General features: G+C 36.5%; 3 protein-coding genes across 3 annotated transcripts; 2 read left to right on the plus strand and 1 right to left on the minus strand.

Moving 5' to 3' along the window:
• Nucleotides 1–2,893: 2,893 nt before the first annotated feature.
• On the plus strand, nucleotides 2,894–4,183 carry LOC113362257 (cyclin-dependent kinase F-4-like). The gene has a single exon (XM_026605187.1). It carries the CDS (start codon nucleotides 2,894–2,896, stop codon nucleotides 4,181–4,183), a length of 1,290 nt encoding a protein of 429 aa, XP_026460972.1.
• A 4,642-nt stretch (nucleotides 4,184–8,825) lies between these two features.
• On the minus strand, nucleotides 8,826–9,539 carry LOC113362266. Its single transcript, XM_026605192.1, has 2 exons — nucleotides 9,275–9,539; nucleotides 8,826–9,181 (listed from the first exon to the last, which is right to left on the minus strand). The coding sequence occupies exons 1-2, from the start codon at nucleotides 9,537–9,539 to the stop codon at nucleotides 8,826–8,828; spliced, it is 621 nt and encodes a 206-aa protein (XP_026460977.1).
• Nucleotides 9,540–12,551: 3,012 nt separating this feature from the next.
• Nucleotides 12,552–13,841, plus strand: LOC113362276 (cyclin-dependent kinase F-4-like). Its single transcript, XM_026605194.1, has one exon. The coding sequence runs from the start codon at nucleotides 12,552–12,554 to the stop codon at nucleotides 13,839–13,841; it is 1,290 nt and encodes a 429-aa protein (XP_026460979.1).
• The last annotated feature ends 3,264 nt before the right edge of the window (nucleotides 13,842–17,105 follow it).

Consider the following 17,105-nt stretch of genomic DNA (forward strand, 5'->3'; position numbering starts at 1 on the left):
TTCTTCACCTTCAGTAAGACCCCTTTCATCATCTAGTTCATCTAACTCTCTCATCTTGGTAAGTGCCAAGTCTTTGTTTTCGGTCTATCGACCATTAATACGAAGGTTATTGATGTTGTTAAAAGCTTTATGACCCCTCACTACTCGATGAAAATGTTTGGTGTGTCTATCTCCATCTCGAAAGTATCTAATTCTTGACTTTTTCCGCATCATTATGCTTTGACGACGATGAGCCACATCAAACTCCATTTAGCCGTCACAAGCATGTCTTCTTCACCTTCGGTAAGACCCCTTTCATCATCTAGTTCATCTAACTCTCTCATCTTGGTAAGTGCCAAGTCAATTTCCCTATCAATGTTCCAAAAGACGTCTCGATTCCACACCTTCAATTTCTCCCTCAAAGCATGTAACTTCTTTGAAAAACATTCACCCGTCGTGCCTACAACAGAAAAAGATTCCCACCATTCTTTCATTAAAGAAATTATGTTAGTTCCTTCTAGTCAAGCTGAATGAAATCGAAAAGGGAAAGCACCCCAATCCGAGTCCTTTGAGCATAACTCAATGGGAAAATGATCTGAAAAAGGTCTTGCAAGTCGCTTGAAGTTGATATTTGGAAAATGATCTTCCCAATCCGACGAGAAAAGAAAACTGTCAATTTTTCTCTTCTTATTAGGTGGCCTACGCCAATTATACTTCCTTAAAACAAGAGCAATCAAGATCCTTCCTTTTCTCCCGCCAAGAGCTCATCTTTAAAAGCATTAGCATGATCTAAAATTGTGTTTGTAACAAAATCTTTTTCTTGTTCGGTGAATACGATACCCGAAGGGTGATCGGAGTTTTTAAGTTTGCCATAGAGGGTATTAAATTTATCCGACATACCTTTATCCACCTTTAAATAATCACCGGATGCATTAAGATTACTTCTCGCACTACCACTTGTACGTGATGCCGCATCATCAGTATCTTCATTTGAAGAGTTAATTTGCTTGCCAAACTCACTTCTTGACAGGGAGTTTGCAGCCTCCAAAGAAACTTCATTGTCAGAAACATTTTGGCTGTTATTGTTACTTTTCTTCGTAGAGTGCACAATTTCATGAACAACAATGATATTGTTTGAGATTTTTCGTGAAGACAAAAAGGCAGATTAAATAGGTGAAATGAACTTTTCTAACATTTTCATGAATCTCTTAGCCAAAAGTTTAGTATTACATAAACTTATCGGTCTACACTCAATCGGAGATTTATGTGTTTCGGTTTTAGGAATTAGGAATAGGAAAATTTTGTTTCCTTATCCAAGATTTATTTTGGAAAGAAAATTTTAAACTACTGCCGCCACTTGATCAACACAGTGTAGTTAAACTCATTTTGCTCAAAGCCCCTGGCCACCATCGACTCAAACAGTTTAATGTTTATCTTGTCCATCAATTGAAATAGCTCCAAGCATCTTCCGCCATCCTATCTTTACAATGTGAATCTATTAAGATAGTAAAAGTTATCACATTGGGTGAAATCCCTCAATCTTTCATTTCATCAAAATGTCTTCTTGCGTCACCATGTAGGCAGTGTCCATGAATCATACAATACAATAATATGTCTTTGCATTTCCTCTAGTAACTATCTCGTCAAAGAGTATCTTTGCCTCATTCAACCGGCCTGAATTTCGAAGTCCACTTATGAATAAAAGAAGTATAAACAACTACATCCGGTACAACATTCAAATCTCTATATATCTCATTGAACAGAACCTGAGCTCCATCAATTAATTAAACCTCCTCTTCGGAGTGTATTTATGATCGCCGTTGGGGGCTCAAACATGGCCGAGAGGTAAATGGTCTCCTGTAAGGGCAAACCCTCATAGTTGACTATTCGACCATCCAAACATGTGCAAATATAGGATTTGTGCACTCCATTAACTTTTGTTTTTACCAAGAGCAATCTTAGCTTTTATAAATACAAAGATAAGGATTTACAACGGCAGAGAAGTACGAATATGCGGTTTTAGCTATCGGACAGTGATGATAGAGTTTGTGAACCATTTTGGACCAGAACACTAGCCTCTATATGAAACATGCCATAATTAACAAGGGTTCATACACACACAAAGAAAAAAAGAAAAAGAAGAAAGTAAACTAGAGATCATTTAACTCACTTAGGGAGAGAGAGTGTTTAATAACAAAAAAAATAACGGAGTCACATAGTGAAAGATGCCATCATGATCAACGAGTAGACGCATCTGAATATCATGTTGACCATGTAGGCAGTGGCCATGAATGATACAACTATATGTGGTTACATTTCCTTTACTAATTAACCATCTCGTCCAGGAGTCTCTTTGCCGCATTCAAGCAGCCTGAATTGCAAAATATAAGTGTAAACAACTACATCCGAATCATACAACATTCAAATATCTATGTATTTCATTGACGAGAACCAGAGCTTCATCAATTAACAGAACAGCACAACCTACTCTGACCTTGGAACTAGGTTTACAGTTTACTTGAGTTTTGGGTTCGAAAAAAGTCAAAACTAGGAACCGACTATTAATTCTGGTCAAATTTCCGTATTTGTGTTTCCGTATTCTCTCCAAAATATCAAAATTTGGAATTACGCTATGTACCGCCTGGAAACATTACCCAGATAGACTCGAACACTGTTTCCTAGTAGCTCTATAAGTTTTTTTTTCCCTTATATATACATGGGCGCATGCATATAGCTCTTGTATCCCAGTTTTCATTGTTTCTTGATCCGCTTCTTGAAATAAAGAGTTTCATCAGTTTTTTCCTTTTCTTTCATGTTTCATCAGATAAGTAAATTCATTGAAGCCGTTTCAGGTAAAGAGAAGAAGAAAAATTGAAGTTCGTATTAAGTTTTTCTTCGACGATTTGGTATAAGCATGGAGTATTGTAGTTATACTCTGACTGATAAAGTTGGCGAAGGAACCTTCGGATACGTATGGAAAGCTATAGATAATCTAAGTGCTGATGGTTCTGAAATTGTAACAATAAAGGAGATGAAGAAATTATATTCGTCCTTGGAAGAATGCCTTGAACTTCCAGAAGTCAAGGCATTGGTTAAACTCTATGGGGATCCGAATATCGTCGGACTCAGAAAACTCATCTTTGACAATCAGGTGTTATATTTGGTCTTTGATTACGAAGAATCTACTCTGTATCGCCTTATGCATGATAAGATCAATCTTTGTACGGATGCTGAGTTACTAAACGGGTTATTGGAGAACAGGATAGGCCTTTTTTCGGAGTCTCAGATACGACGCTGGTCTCGTCAAATCTTGCTAGCTCTTGCACAGATGCATCGTCCTGGTGGATATATGCATCGAGATCTAAAACCAGATAACTTGCTGGTCGCTAGAGATGGAGATTCAATAAAGATCGCGGATTTTGGTCAAGCTAGGGAAATTGATTCTAAATCACCGTGTTCAGATTATGTTACTACACGGATGTACCGCGCACCTGAAGTGCTGTTAAACTCGGTTTCGTATACCTCTGCTGTTGATATGTGGGCAGTTGGGGCTATAATGGCCGAACTGTATTCGTTTCGTCCTCTTTTTCCTGGTAAGAATCGAGCAGATCAGCTGTATAAGATTTGCAGTGTAATCGGAAGTCCAACTTATGAGTCGTGGGCAGAAGGAATACAACTTGCCAATTGGTGTGGTTACAAGTTTCCTCAAGTACATCCATATGGTATTTCTACAATGATACCATCTGCTAGTCATGAGGCTATAGATCGGATTAAATCCCTTTGTTCTTGGGATCCAAAAAACAGACCAACAGCTATGGAGGCTCTGAAGCATCCTTACTTTGCGCCCGATATGCGTGAATTGCCAGAAGCGACAACAAATGCAAAATTGGAGCAGAGAATATATCCTAATCAGACTTGCTTTGGTGAAAAACTTCTTGGCCCTTTCTCCCCTGTTAGAGATATTACAATTGAAGATATGTTAAAGAGGGTTTGGGCAGAGGATACAAGTGCAAAGTTCGCGCAGAGAATATATCCTAATCAGACTTGCTTTGGTGTAGAACTTTTTGGCCCTTTCTCCCCTGTAGGAAACATGACAAGCCAAGATCTGTTTGAGAGTGTTTGGGGTTGCAGTTTAGATGCCTCTTTCAGAGAGATAACTCATCAGGAGAAGCAGACAGTAGCAGCAGCAGCGCATGCTTTCTAAAGTTGGGGATCGGCAAAGATGATGCAACAAAAGTTTATGAAGATTCTTTGATTTGTTTAATAATTAACTTCCCCTTATTTTCTTCGGAAAGTGGGTCATTTGTCCAAATATATTTAAAACATGGTTTAAATGGACGAGTAAAAATTTGTATGGGTGAAATGGACACCAAAAAAATAGTAAGGATGAATCCAGTTTCATCCTGACTTAAACTTAAAAAATAGCAAGGATGAAACTGGATGCGTCCTAATGTAAATTAAAAATAAGAAAAAGTATTTGAAAATGGATAGGATGAAACTGTTTATATCCTGACTATTTTTAAATTTTTGTCCATTTAAACAATATTAAAATCTAAATGTCCTTTTCACCCAAGAATTGTTGATTTTGGTCTTTTTAACCAATTTTGTGTATATTTTTGTCTTCGTTTTTCTTTTAAAGCTTTCATGCATGGCTTATGTTCATGCTTTTTTAACTTAGAGTGAGCAAGAATTTGAAAAAAAGTGTACGAAACTTAATGCTGATATTTTGATACTCTTTCTTCGACTCTCGATTGTGCTTTTAAGTAAAACTAAAAGATACTGAAATAAAATAAAATAATAACAATAAAAAAAACTAAGTTTCTAACAAGAAAGATTGTTCCCTGGTTCCACACTAAGTTGAGTACAATAGGTATGAGTCGTATGACCCTAGATTGAACCACTTCCGAGTTTCCACCATTGCACTCCATACAGTGATTGCACGGATAGTTGGACTAAACCCTTGGTTAGAAGCGATAAGCGGGTGAGTATTATGGGTGAGTATTATTCATACAAAACCAAATTGTTGTCTTAACTGAGATTACAAGCATCATTAATTACTGTGTCTGGATCATTTATACCATCATGATATTAGTTACTGTTTCCATGACCATAGTATCCCTTGCCAGAAGCTCGTGGAAATTGTTTCTTTCCCTAGTCACAGTGGTCATTATTTCATTTATTTGAGAGAAAAAGTGAGTGTTCCGGCAATGTGTAAGGCCCAGTGCTAAGCTTCAATATGAACGATGGAGTCATGGGAGTTGGGATTTCCAACAGCATTTTAAATTTGAGTGGTCGTTTATGTAGTTGATTCGCTAATAGATTGAAATAAAAGGAAGATAGAATTGTATCCTGGAAAACGAAAAGTAAAAACTCAGTTTCTAACAAAAAAAAAAAGATTGTTCCCTGATTCCGCACTAAGTTGAGTACAGTAGATATGACCTGAAAATTGAAAATATAAAGAATTATGACAAAAGAGAGCCTGGAAATATAAAGGAGGTAACAACTAGAGATTCTCCTTAGCCCAACGTTTAATATTTTCACTCTGAAGATGGATCCTTTTTGATTTTGACGCAACAACACATGAATATATCTGCTCAAGTGAACAAATAAAACCTCGATACCGACAAAATACATACAATTTTTATTATTATTAGGCATGATTTTCAGCTCGTCATTTCCCATTGATGTGCCTCTTCTTAACTTTTGCCATTTATTTCCAACAAAAAAAAGGAGGAAAACCAACTCATGCAAAATAAATAAATGAATCTCAGTTCTGATAACTTCACATTGATCTGCATATAACCCAAATAAAGCTTTCACCTAATATGATCAGCCAAACCGCGGTCATTAAAAAAATAGATGCAACATCAAATCAACAGCTCGTCAAAGAAAATGCATAATTGTTTAGAAGAATATGTTGGAAAGTGGGTACTCAGAGGATGAAATTCAGAGAACAGAAAAGAATGTTGTGTCACTAAGCTTCAAAGCCTTTTGATTCTTTTTAGAAAATATTTCGACCATTCCCAAATAATTGGCGAGTGCAATTAGTCAATGAATAATGCTTTTAGGATATGATGAAGCCCTAACAACGTTGTTGGATTCAAGAGTTGTACTCCCTTGATCCAATCAAAAACACACGGTATTTAGAGTCTGATGATGCTTATATAGAAAACATAGATTTTTGATGTGTTGAAATGGGAGAAGGCCTTCGCTATTTAAAGATGAATTCATGTCTTTCGGAGATGTCTTTCTATCTTCAATAGACGCTTTCAACAGGTATCCATTAATGGTATCTCTTGAAACAAACCCTATTGGAAGCTACACATCGATAAAACGTTTTGGTAACCGATACAGGTCGAATACATCCTGGAGTTACCACCCCCTACCCCCGGATAGCGGCAAACATTTATGAAAATATTCAACAGAATAGAGCATTTCGAATGTAGATACGACCTATTAGTTTTTAACATCGACAAGATCTACAAGCAAGAAACTGCAAATGTTATTGACAGATCTATAGAGGTTATTGTTCTATATAAAGAAACAACAAGAGTAAAAATAAAAAATACCCCTAACCTAGAAGTTGTAAAACAAAGAAAGTAAATAAAGATAAAGACGAGTTACAAATAGCACATTTTTTACACGGAATAAATAAGAAAACAGACTTATACTGCTAACACTCCCCCTCAATCTGATGGAGGGTGAAAACAATGCATCATTTGATAAACCAAGTTGTAAAAGGTAGTAGAAGCAAGTCCTTCGGTGGAGAGGTCAGCTAGCTGTCGAGAAGAAGGTATGACTGAACTACAACAATTCCATCATCCATCAAATCCGAAAAAAAGTGATAATCAACTTCAATGTCTTTTTTCATAGTTTGAGAATATCTTTTCCTAGACATAAACGCTCACCGTACACCATCTTCCCTAACTTCATACATACTAGCCACCACGACCTCCTTGGTCCTTGAAGCTTCATAATCCAAAGGAAACATATCACATAACCATCCTGCACCAAGCCAAGAGTCATCCCAAAATCTAGTTTTCTTACCCGCTCCAATCTTGAATCTAATACTTTTATTGAAATCTTCAAGCTATGATCTTCCTCCATAAAGCATCTTTCTCCACGCCAAAGCGCCACCACCATTTTTTTAGCAAAGCCGAGTTCACTTGCTTAGCTCTTCTTATACCACCACCTTTTTCTTTTGGTTTTGAAGACAATTCCCAACCAATATTGTGAATTCTTTTCTTATTGTCATAATCCATAAGAAATTTCTCACAATTCTATCAATTTTCTTAGTTATGGATCAAGGAGCAAGAAAAATAGAGAGATAATAAATGGGTAGACTAGCTAAAACACTTTTGATGAGAGTTAACTTACCTCCTGTTGCTATTGGTTTTCCATTCCAAGAAATAACTCTTTTCCCACAAATTTCAAGTGTTTTTCCCCATTTTTGAGTGCCTCCTACCTTGTTTCCCTAAGGTAAGCCAAGATATATGCTAGGCAAACTCGCATATTTTCATCCTAGCATGTTAGCATAATTTTCAACATCCTCCTCGACCGTGACTCCAAATAAGCTAGTTTCAAAGAAATTTATCTTCAAACCCGAAGTTAACTCGAAACAAAGAAGAAGGTAGCGAAGGTTATCAACTTGTTCTCTCTTAGAATCAAGAAAAATGATAGTGTCATCGGCAAATTTCAAGTGATTTATTTTTGTTCCCCCCTCCTTGAAAGAAAAACCCGAGATTTGATCATGTTCTTGTGCTTTACTCAACATACAACTTAAGACTTCACAAACAATATTAAAAAGAAAAGGAGAAAGAGGGTCTCCTTGACGAAGTCCCTTTTCACTACCGAAATAACCGAAAGACGATCCATTAACAAGAACCGAGAACTTCGAGAATGTTAAACAATTTCTAATCCAAGCCCTCCAAACACCACCAAACCCCATTTTGCACAAAACTTCATTTAAAAAATTCCAATTCACTTTATCAAACGCCTTTTCAAAATCAAGCTTGCAAACCAACCCCGATAATTTTTGACGAAGTCTAGAATCCACACATTCATTTGCTATCAAAATTCCATCAAGAATTTGTCTTCCTTTAATAAAACTAGATTGAGTTGTTGAGATTAGAGTAGGAAGGTATACCTTTAAACGCTACACCAAAACTTTTGAAATGATTTTGTACACATTCCCAATAAGACTAATAGACCGAAAATCTTTTACTTCTTCTACACCCGTCTTCTTAGGGATAAACGCAAAAAAATTATTTTTCAATGACGAATGAAGAATATTTTGTTTATTGAAATTCTTCGAAAACCTTCATCAAATCTTCTTTTAGAAAATCCCAACAAACAAGAAAGAACTTCATAGGAAATCCATCCGGACCCGGAGCACGATCAATTCATAAATCTTTAATTGCATTCTTAATTTCTTCTTACAAAAAGATCTCTCCAACCATATGCTTGCATTCTCATCAATACTCTTTAAACACATATTTTTGATTCTTGGACGCTTGTTTGAAATTTCTTTAAATGCTAACAGAAAATGATTTGCGATACCAAACTTGATTTCTTCTTTGTTTCCGGTCTATCGACCATTTATATGAAGATTATTGATGTTGTTAAAACCTCTATGACCCCTCACTACTCGATTAAAATGTTTGGTGTTTCTATCTCCATCTTGAACTCCATTTTATCCGCATCATTATGCTTTGACGACGATGAGCCACATCAAACTCCATTTCATCCGTCACAAGCATGTCTTCTTCACCTTCGGTAAGACCCCTTTCATCATCTAGTTCATCTAACTCTCTCATCTTGGTAAGTGCCAAGTCTTTGTTTCCGGTCTATCGACCATTGATACGAAGGTTATTGATGTTGTTAAAAGCTTTATGACCCCTCACTACTCGATGAAAATGTTTTGTTTTTCTATCTCCATCTCGAAAGTATCTAATTCTTGAATTTTTCCGCATCATTATGCTTTGACGACGATGAGCCACATCAAAATCCATTTTAGCCGTCACAAGCATGTATTCTTCACCTTCGGTAAGACCCCTTTCATCATCTAGTTCATCTAACTCTCTCATCTTGGTAAGTGCCAAGTCAATTGCCCTATCGATGTTCCCAAAGACGTCTCGATTCCACACCTTCAATTTCTCCTTCAAAGCATGTAACTTCTTTGAAAAACATTCACCCGCCGTGCCTACAAAAGAAAAATATTCCCACCATTCTTTCATTAAAGAAATTATGTTAGTTCCTTCTAGCTAATCTAATTGAAATCGAAAAGGGCAAGCACCCCAATCCGAATCCTTTGAGCATAACTCAATGGGAAAATGATCCGAAAAAGGTCTTGCAAGTCGCTTGAAGTTGATATTTGGAAAATGATCTTCCCAATCCGACGAGAAAAGAAAACGGTCAATTTTTCTCTTCTTATTAGGTGGCCTACTCCAAGTATACTTCGCACCGGAAAGAGGTAAGTAGACAAGATCCAACTCATTACATAGGTCATCAAAGAATTTCATTGAATTCGAAGCTCTACGACAACCCCTCCTCTCCACCATGTATCTTATATCGTTGAAGTCTCCACCGAAACACAAAGGCATTCCATTCCAATAACCATGCAAGGTAGCTAGCTCCGTACGAAAATTTTTTTTTCGTTCACATTGCAAGGACCATAAACACCAATTAAGACCCAACGGAAGTTATCCTACAAATTCGACAAGGGATACTTATAGTAAAAGTTCCTTCAAGAAAGTCATCAACCTCAATCAAATCTGAATTCCATATCAACAAAATTCCGCCCGATCTTCCATCAGAATTTAAAGCAATCCACTTGCACGGAGTCGCACCCCAACATTGACGCACAATCTTATCGTTACAAGCACTAAGCTTGGTCTCTTGAATCATAAGAATTGTAGGCTTCCACCGTTGCACAAGAGTTTTTTAACTTCGATCATTTATTAGGCTCGTTAAAACCATTAACATTCCAAGAAATTATGTTAAACATTTAAATTTATTGCAACCCCGTACAAACCAAACCTTAAAACAGGAGCAATCAAGATCCTTCCTTTTCTCCCGCCGAGAGCTCATCTTTAAAAGCATTAGCATGATCTAAGATTGTGTTTGTAACAAAATCTTTTTCTTGTTCGGTGAATACAATACCCGGAGGGTGACCGGAGTTTTTAAGTTTGCCATAGAGGGTATTAAATTTATCCGACATACCTTTAGCCACCTTTGAATAATCACCGGATGCATTAATATTACTTCTCGCACTACCACTTGTACGTGATGACGCATCATCAGTATCTTCATTTGAAGAGTTAATTTGCTTGCCAAACTCACTTCTTGACACGGAGTTTGCAGCCTCCAAAAAAACTTCATTGTCAGAAACATTTTGGCTGTTATTGTTACTTTTCTTCGTAGAGTGCACAATTTCATGAGCAACAATGATGTTGTTCGAGATTTGTCCAGAAGACAAAAAGGCATATTAAATAGGTGAAATAGGTGAAATGAACTTTTCTAACATTTCCATGAATCTGTTAGCCAAAAGTTTAGTATTACATAAACTTATCAGTCTACACTCAATCGGAGACTTGTGTGTTTCGGTTTTAGGAATTAGGAATAGGAAAATTTTGTTTCCTTATCCAAGATTTATTTTGGAAAGAAAATTTTAAACACAAAATTGGTTAAAAAGACCAAAATCAGCAATTCCTTGGTGAAAAGGACATTTACATTTTGATACTTTTTAAATGGACAAAACTGTAAAAATAGCCAGGATGTAAACAGTTTCATCCTACACATTTTCAAATACTTTTTTTTATTTTTAATTTACATCAGGATGCATCCAGTTTCATCCTTGCTATTTTTTAAGTTTAAGTCAGGATGAATCCAGTTTCATCTTTGCTATTTTTTTGGTGTCCATTTCACCCATACTAATTTTTACTGTCCATTTGAACCATGTTTTAAAAATATTTGGACAAATGATCCATTTTTCGAATATTAAACTACTGCCGCCACTTGATCAACACAGTGTAGTTAAACTCATTTTGCTCAAAGCCCCTGGCCACCATCGACTCAAACAGTTTAATGTTTATCTTGTCCACCAATTGAAATAGCTCCAAGCATCTTCCGCGATCCTATCTTTACAATGTGAACTATTAAGATAGTAAAAGTTATCACATTGGGTGAAATCCCTCAATCTTTCATTTCATCAAAATGTCTTCTTGCTTCACCATGTAGGCAGTGTCCATGAATCATACAATACAATAATATGTCTTTGCATTTCCTCTAGTAACTATCTCGTCAAAGAGTATCTTTGCCTCATTCAACCGGCCTGAATTTCGAAGTCCACTTATGAATAAAAGAAGTATAAACAACTACATCCGGTACAACATTCAAATCTCTATATATCTCATTGAACAGAACCTGAGCTCCATCAATTAATTAAACCTCCTCTTGGGAGTGTATTTATGATCGCCGTTGGGGGCTCAAACATGGCCGAGAGGTAAATGGTCGCCTGTAAGGGCAAACCCTCATAGTTGACTATTCGACCATCCAAAAATGTGCAAATATAGGATTTGTGCACTCCATTAACTTTTGTTTTTACCAAGAGCAATCTTAGCTTTTATAAATACAAAGATAAGGATTTACAACGGCAGAGAAGTACGAATATGCGGTTTTAGCTATCGGACAGTGATGATAGAGTTTGTGAACCATTTTGGACCAGAACACTAGCCTCTATATGAAACATGCCATAATTAACAAGGGTTCATACACACACAAAGAAAAAAAGAAAAAGAAGAAAGTAAACTAGAGATCATTTAACTCACTTAGGGAGAGAGAGTGTTTAATAACAAAAAAAATAACGGAGTCACATAGTGAAAGATGCCATCATGATCAACGAGTAGACGCATCTGAATATCATGTTGACCATGTAGGCAGTGGCCATGAATGATACAACTATATGTGGTTACATTTCCTTTACTAATTAACCATCTCGTCCAGGAGTCTCTTTGCCGCATTCAAGCAGCCTGAATTGCAAAATATAAGTGTAAACAACTACATCCGAATCATACAACATTCAAATATCTATGTATTTCATTGACGAGAACCAGAGCTTCATCAATTAACAGAACAGCACAACCTACTCTGACCTTGGAACTAGGTTTACAGTTTACTTGAGTTTTGGGTTCGAAAAAAGTCAAAACTAGGAACCGACTATTAATTCTGGTCAAATTTCCGTATTTGTGTTTCCGTATTCTCTCCAAAATATCAAAATTTGGAATTACGCTATGTACCGCCTGGAAACATTACCCAGATAGACTCGAACACTGTTTCCTAGTAGCTCTATAAGTTTTTTTTTCCCTTATATATACATGGGCGCATGCATATAGCTCTTGTATCCCAGTTTTCATTGTTTCTTGATCCGCTTCTTGAAATAAAGAGTTTCATCAGTTTTTTCCTTTTCTTTCATGTTTCATCAGATAAGTAAATTCATTGAAGCCGTTTCAGGTAAAGAGAAGAAGAAAAATTGAAGTTCGTATTAAGTTTTTCTTCGACGATTTGGTATAAGCATGGAGTATTGTAGTTATACTCTGACTGATAAAGTTGGCGAAGGAACCTTCGGATACGTATGGAAAGCTATAGATAATCTAAGTGCTGATGGTTCTGAAATTGTAACAATAAAGGAGATGAAGAAATTATATTCGTCCTTGGAAGAATGCCTTGAACTTCCAGAAGTCAAGGCATTGGTTAAACTCTATGGGGATCCGAATATCGTCGGACTCAGAAAACTCATCTTTGACAATCAGGTGTTATATTTGGTCTTTGATTACGAAGAATCTACTCTGTATCGCCTTATGCATGATAAGATCAATCTTTGTACGGATGCTGAGTTACTAAACGGGTTATTGGAGAACAGGATAGGCCTTTTTTCGGAGTCTCAGATACGACGCTGGTCTCGTCAAATCTTGCTAGCTCTTGCACAGATGCATCGTCCTGGTGGATATATGCATCGAGATCTAAAACCAGATAACTTGCTGGTCGCTAGAGATGGAGATTCAATAAAGATCGCGGATTTTGGTCAAGCTAGGGAAATTGATTCTAAATCACCGTGTTCAGATTATGTTACTACACGGATGTACCGCGCACCTGAAGTGCTGTTAAACTCGGTTTCGTATACCTCTGCTGTTGATATGTGGGCAGTTGGGGCTATAATGGCCGAACTGTATTCGTTTCGTCCTCTTTTTCCTGGTAAGAATCGAGCAGATCAGCTGTATAAGATTTGCAGTGTAATCAGAAGTCCAACTTATGAGTCGTGGGCAGAAGGAATACAACTTGCCAATTGGTGTGGTTACAAGTTTCCTCAAGTACATCCATATGGTATTTCTACAATGATACCATCTGCTAGTCATGAGGCTATAGATCTGATTAAATCCCTTTGTTCTTGGGATCCAAAAAACAGACCAACAGCTATGGAGGATCTGAAGCATCCTTACTTTGCGCCCGATATGCGTGAATTGCCAGAAGCGACAACAAATGCAAAATTGGAGCAGAGAATATATCCTAGTCAGACTTGCTTTGGTGAAAAACTTCTTGTCCCTTTCTCCCCTGTTAGAGATATTACAATTGAAGATATGTTAAAGAGGGTTTGGGCAGAGGATACAAGTGCAAAGTTCGCGCAGAGAATATATCCTAATCAGACTTGCTTTGGTGTAGAACTTTTTGGCCCTTTCTCCCCTGTAGGAAACATGACAAGCCAAGATCTGTTTGAGAGTGTTTGGGGTTGCAGTTTAGATGCCTCTTTCAGAGAGATAACTCATCAGGAGAAGCAGACAGCAGCAGCAGCAGCGCATGCTTTCTAAAGTTGGGGATCGGCAAAGATGATGCAACAAAAGTTTATGAAGATTCTTTGATTTGTTTAATAATTAACTTCCCCTTATTTTCTTCGGAAAGTGGGTCATTTGTCCAAATATATTTAAAACATGGTTTAAATGGACGAGTAAAAATTTGTATGGGTGAAATGGACACCAAAAAAATAGTAAGGATGAATCCAGTTTCATCCTGACTTAAACTTAAAAAATAGCAAGGATGAAACTGGATGCGTCCTAATGTAAATTAAAAATAAGAAAAAGTATTTGAAAATGGATAGGATGAAACTGTTTATATCCTGACTATTTTTAAATTTTTGTCCATTTAAACAATATTAAAATCTAAATGTCCTTTTCACCCAAGAATTGTTGATTTTGGTCTTTTTAACCAATTTTGTGTATATTTTTGTCTTCGTTTTTCTTTTAAAGCTTTCATGCATGGCTTATGTTCATGCTTTTTTAACTTAGAGTGAGCAAGAATTTGAAAAAAAGTGTACGAAACTTAATGCTGATATTTTGATACTCTTTCTTCGACTCTCGATTGTGCTTTTAAGTAAAACTAAAAGATACTGAAATAAAATAAAATAATAACAATAAAAAAAACTAAGTTTCTAACAAGAAAGATTGTTCCCTGGTTCCACACTAAGCTGAGTACAATAGGTATGAGTCGTATGACCCTAGATTGAACCACTTCCGAGTTTCCACCATTGCACTCCATACAGTGATTGCACGGATAGTTGGACTAAACCCTTGGTTAGAAGCGATAAGCGGGTGAGTATTATGGGTGAGTATTATTCATACAAAACCAAATTGTTGTCTTAACTGAGATTACAAGCATCATTAATTACTGTGTCTGGATCATTTATACCATCATGATATTAGTTACTGTTTCCATGACCATAGTATCCCTTGCCAGAAGCTCGTGGAAATTGTTTCTTTCCCTAGTCACAGTGGTCATTATTTCATTTATTTGAGAGAAAAAGTGAGTGTTCCGGCAATGTGTAAGGCCCAGTGCTAAGCTTCAATATGAACGATGGAGTCATGGGAGTTGGGATTTCCAACAGCATTTTAAATTTGAGTGGTCGTTTATGTAGTTGATTCGCTAATTGATTGAAAGAAAAGGAAGATAGAATTTTATCCTGGAAAACGAAAAGTAAAAACTCAGTTTCTAACACAAAAAAAAGATTGTTCCCTGATTCCGCACTAAGTTGAGTACAGTAGATATGACCTGAAAATTGAAAATATAAAGAATTCTGACAAAAGAGGGCCTGGAAACATAAAGGAGGTAACAACTAGAGATTCTCCTTAGCCCAACGTTTAATATTTTCACTCTGAAGATGGCTCCTTTTTGATTTTGACGCAACAACACATGAATATATCTTCTCAAGTGAACAAATAAAACCTCGATACCTACAAAATACATACAATCTTTATTATTATTAGGCATGATTTTCAGCTCGTCATTTCCCATTGATGTGCCTCTTCTTAACTTTTGCCATTTATTTCCAACAAAAACAAGGAGGAAAACCAACTCATGCAAAATAAATAAATGAATTCAGTTCTGATAACTTCACATTGATCTGCATATAACCCAAATAAAGCTTTCACCTAATATGATCAGCCAAACCGCGGTCATTAAAAAAATAGATGCAACATCAAATCAGCAGCTCGTCAAAGAAAATGCATAATTGTTTAGAAGAATATGTTGGAAAGTGGGTACTCAGAGGATGAAATTCAGAGAACAGAAAAGAATGTTGTGTCACTAAGCTTCAAAGCCTTTTGATTCTTTTTAGAAAATATTTCGACCATTCCCAAATAATTGGCGAGTGCAATTAGTCAATGAATAATGCTTTTAGGATATGATGAAGCCCTAACAACGTTGTTGGATTCAAGAGTTGTACTCCCTTGATCCAATCAAAAACACACGGTATTTAGAGTCTGATGATGCTTATATAGAGAACATAGATTTTTGATGTGTTGAAATGGGAGAAGGCCTTCGCTATTTAAAGAGGAATTCATGTCTTTCGGAGATGTCTTTCTATCTTCAATAGACGCTTTCAACAGGTATCCATTAATGGTATCTCTTGAAACAAACCCTATGGGAAGCTACACATCGATAAAACGTTTTGGTAACCGATACAGGTCGAATACATCCGGGAGTTACCACCCCCTACCCCCGGATAGCGGCAAACATTTATGAAAATATTCAACAGAATAGAGCATTTCGAATGTAGATACGACCTATTAGTTTTTAACATCGACAAGATCTACAAGCAAGAAACTGCAAATGTTATTGACAGATCTATAGAGGTTATTGTTCTATATAAAGAAACAACAAGAGTAAAAATAACAAATACCCCTAACCTAGAAGTTGTAAAACAAAGAAAGTAAATAAAGATAAAGACAAGTTACAAATAGCACATTTTTACACGGAATAAATAAGAAAACAGACTTATACTGCTAACACTCCCCCTCAATCTGATGGAGGGTGAAAACAATGCATCATTTGACAAGACAAGTTGTAAAAGGTAGTAGATGCGAGTCCTTCGGTGGAGAGGTCAGCTAGCTGTCGAGAAGAAGGTATGACTGAACTACAACAATTCCATCATCCATCAAATCCGAAAAAAAGTGATAATCAACTTCAATGTCTTTTTTCATAGTTTGAGAGTATCTTTTCCTAGACATAAACGCTCACCGTACACCATCTTCCCTAACTTCATACATACTAGCCACCACGACCTCCTTGGTCCTTGAAGCTTCATAATCCAAAGGAAACATATCACATAACCATCCTGCACCAAGCCAAGAGTCATCCCAAAATCTAGTTTTCTTACCCGCTCCAATCTTGAATCTAATACTTTTATTGAAATCTTCAAGCTATGATCTTCCTCCATAAAGCATCTTTCTCCACGCCAAAGCGCCACCACCATTTTTTTAGCAAAGCCGAGTTCACTTGCTTAGCTCTTCTTATACCACCACCTTTTTCTTTTGGTTTTGAAGACAATTCCCAACCAATATTGTGAATTCTTTTCTTATTGTCATAATCCATAAGAAATTTCTCACAATTCTATCAATTTTCTTAGTTATGGATCAAGGAGCAAGAAAAATAGAGAGATAATAAATGGGTAGACTAGCTAAAACACTTTTGATGAGAGTTAACTTACCTCCTGTTGCTATTGGTTTTCCATTCCAAGAAATAACTCTTTTCCCACAAATTTCAAGTGTTTTTCCCCATTTTTGAGTGCCTCCTACCTTGTT

This window comes from Papaver somniferum, chromosome 1, assembly GCF_003573695.1.
Source record: "Papaver somniferum cultivar HN1 chromosome 1, ASM357369v1, whole genome shotgun sequence".
NCBI lineage: Eukaryota > Viridiplantae > Streptophyta > Magnoliopsida > Ranunculales > Papaveraceae > Papaver > Papaver somniferum.

What these genes read in the sequence shown, in the direction of transcription:
- LOC113362257 (XM_026605187.1), top strand. Translation starts at nt 2,894, where the DNA reads ATGGAGTATTGTAGTTATACTCTGACTGATAAAGTTGGCGAAGGAACC.
- LOC113362266 (XM_026605192.1), bottom strand. Translation starts at nt 9,539, where the DNA reads ATGGTGGAGAGGAGGGGTTGTCGTAGAGCTTCGAATTCAATGAAATTC. An exon ending in CTCAAAGGATTCGGATTGGG is followed by an intron (nt 9,182 to 9,274) that starts GTGCTTGCCCTT and finishes TTTCTTTTGTAG; the next exon opens with GCACGGCGGGTGAATGTTTT.
- LOC113362276 (XM_026605194.1), top strand. Translation starts at nt 12,552, where the DNA reads ATGGAGTATTGTAGTTATACTCTGACTGATAAAGTTGGCGAAGGAACC.